The 2,378-nt window shown below is 44.9% G+C and overlaps 1 protein-coding gene across 1 annotated transcript in view; it reads left to right on the plus strand.

Annotated features, from left to right (window-relative positions):
- Nucleotides 1–1,964, plus strand: part of isl1a (ISL LIM homeobox 1a) — a 5,138-nt gene extending 3,174 nt beyond the window's left edge. The window contains exons 5-6 of the mRNA XM_040046576.1: nt 130–297; nt 1,177–1,964. Of these exons, the coding sequence (XP_039902510.1) occupies nt 130–297; nt 1,177–1,293 (285 nt within the window). The 3' untranslated portion in view covers nt 1,294–1,964. The remainder of the gene's footprint in view (nt 1–129; nt 298–1,176) is intronic.
- The last annotated feature ends 414 nt before the right edge of the window (nt 1,965–2,378 follow it).

Raw genomic sequence — 2,378 nt, forward strand, 5'->3', positions numbered from 1 at the left:
ACATAATGTGATTGATTGTTCTGCTGATTGAGCAATCGTGCACGTGAGTTTACACGGCAGCACCCCCTCGCGTGTAATTCTCCCAGTAACTGTGCGTGGTGCTGAGCAGGATGCTTCCGTTTCTTGCAGAACATCCAGGGAATGACGGGAACCCCGATGGTGGCAGCCAGCCCGGAGCGGCACGACGGAGGCATCCAAGCCAACCCGGTGGAGGTGCAGAGCTACCAGCCGCCCTGGAAGGTGCTCAGCGACTTCGCGCTGCAGAGCGACATCGACCAGCCTGCTTTCCAACAACTGGTTCGTGATTTCCTGGTTCGCGCTCAGACATTAACACACTGCTGATATCAAAAGTGCTGTGATTTCAGTTTTTGAGGACATTCAGCAGCTGCTCTGAACGACTTTTTGTTTTTTTTTAATAGTGTGTGTCGTTTGCGAGCACTGCTAGGTTCCTTATCTATCTATCTATCTATCTATCTATCTATCTATATATCTATATATATATCTACATATATATATATATATATATATATATATATATATATATATATATATATATATATGTGATTCTTAATCTGTTGAAGAATATTGAATTAGCATGGACACATAACCACTATGACCACTGACGCTACGTTTTCTACGTTTATTTCAAGTATGTAAAATTTCGAGGGAGTATGGTCAGATGCGCTTAAGCGCACAGACACGAGGCTGTGGGTAACCCGAAAGACCAGCAGTGTTTGTTCTCCACACCGGCCACACACGGCAAAGACACGTGCAGCGCACCCGGACGATGTAAACCAGCTTTCTAAATAAAATTAAAGCATTTTGTGTTTTTCCCGTTTGGTTCCGTTTACTCTCAAATTAACAGACTTTCAAATACCTGTAAAAGCGAACACCATGCCATCCTCGTTCCGCTTCTTTTATCGCGCAATTGTAAAGCAGTAGACTAAAAATCTATTATTATTATTATCATCATCATTATTATTATTATGACGTCGATGGTTGCAGTGAAGTTGACGGACGGATTTCCTTTGGAAACTTTGCTGACACACAGGCTGAACTGCGTCCCTGAGCAGCAGCACTGACGTGCCCATGAGTAGATGTAATCCAAGGCCTTTTAGTGTGCACGTGTAAAAGTTTCAGCTGTGCTTTTAAAGGTTCGCTTAATGTGCTCTGCAGGTGAGTTTCTCGGAGGGAGGACCGGGTTCGAACTCGACGGGCAGCGAAGTAGCGTCTATGTCGTCTCAGCTTCCAGATACGCCGAACAGCATGGTCTCCAGCCCCATCGAGGCCTGAGCCGGCGCTGCGTGGACAGACACACACAGCCCCTTTCATATCACCCTTCTCGACTGCACCAAGCAACCCCCTGGTTGTATTTTGACACTGTGAAGACAATCATGGGATTTACCACAGTCACACATTCTAACGTCCAGAGGAGATAACGCGACGAGTCCTCGCGGTCGGTCGGTGCTGCCCGTTTGCCAAACAGAGAAGGCATGAAGCTGGCTTCACCGATGAACGGGACCCGGCGGCGAGGAGAGAGCTCGAGATTCTCTGTACTCGCGACATGCCGCACGCGACTTTCAATAGAAACTGTGTTTTTGGTTTTTTTTTTAATTCGACACACGCACCTCGTCATATAGTCATATAATAAATGACTGTGTGGGGTGTGGGCGGGGGTTCTCCATTAACTACATGATTTTCTTAAAGACCCAAGTACTAAAGCATTTGCAACAAGGTATACCTCTATTTTGCCACAAGCTTCGTGGGACATTTGTGCGAGTTAGTGTCCGTCCAACATTTTTTTTCTTCCCCAAAGATGTGTAAATTAATAATAACTTAAAAAATACTGTTAGCTCCGGAAGGAAATGTTTTGTTTGTTCCCGTGCAGCAAGATTATTTATTATTTATTGTCAACAAACTTGCCACCTTTTGTGTAACTTTCTTAACTGAAGTAAAAAAAAAAAAGAAAAAAAAACCCAAGGCGTTTGGTCTGTCGCTTGTTTGTCGGAATCAACAAACAAAATGACAATAAGGAGTTTACCTGCAGGTCTGACGCGTGTTTCTCTGTGAGCGGACACACATCAGCTCTGGTTAAATGCCTGGATGGGTAGACTGTGGTTAATTGGGTGTCATGTTAGTGCAGATGCTGTGTCAGGTTACGTATACTCTGCTACCTGCTGCAGCGCAAAGTGCACCGCTAAACATCTCCAGCCTAACAAAACGCCCGACCTTTAAAATCTTCTTCCGTCTAAAATGTGCCGCGTGTATCTTCATTTGTACACATAGCTGGATTACGTTTTAAGAGACACGGCCACACTCGGCACTGCACACGGTGCCATAACGTGGCCGCAACAGAAAAAATTCTACTTGTTTTAAGA

Source organism: Simochromis diagramma, unplaced genomic scaffold (genome assembly GCF_900408965.1).
Source record: "Simochromis diagramma unplaced genomic scaffold, fSimDia1.1 OVJJ01000005.1, whole genome shotgun sequence".
Lineage (NCBI taxonomy): Eukaryota > Metazoa > Chordata > Actinopteri > Cichliformes > Cichlidae > Simochromis > Simochromis diagramma.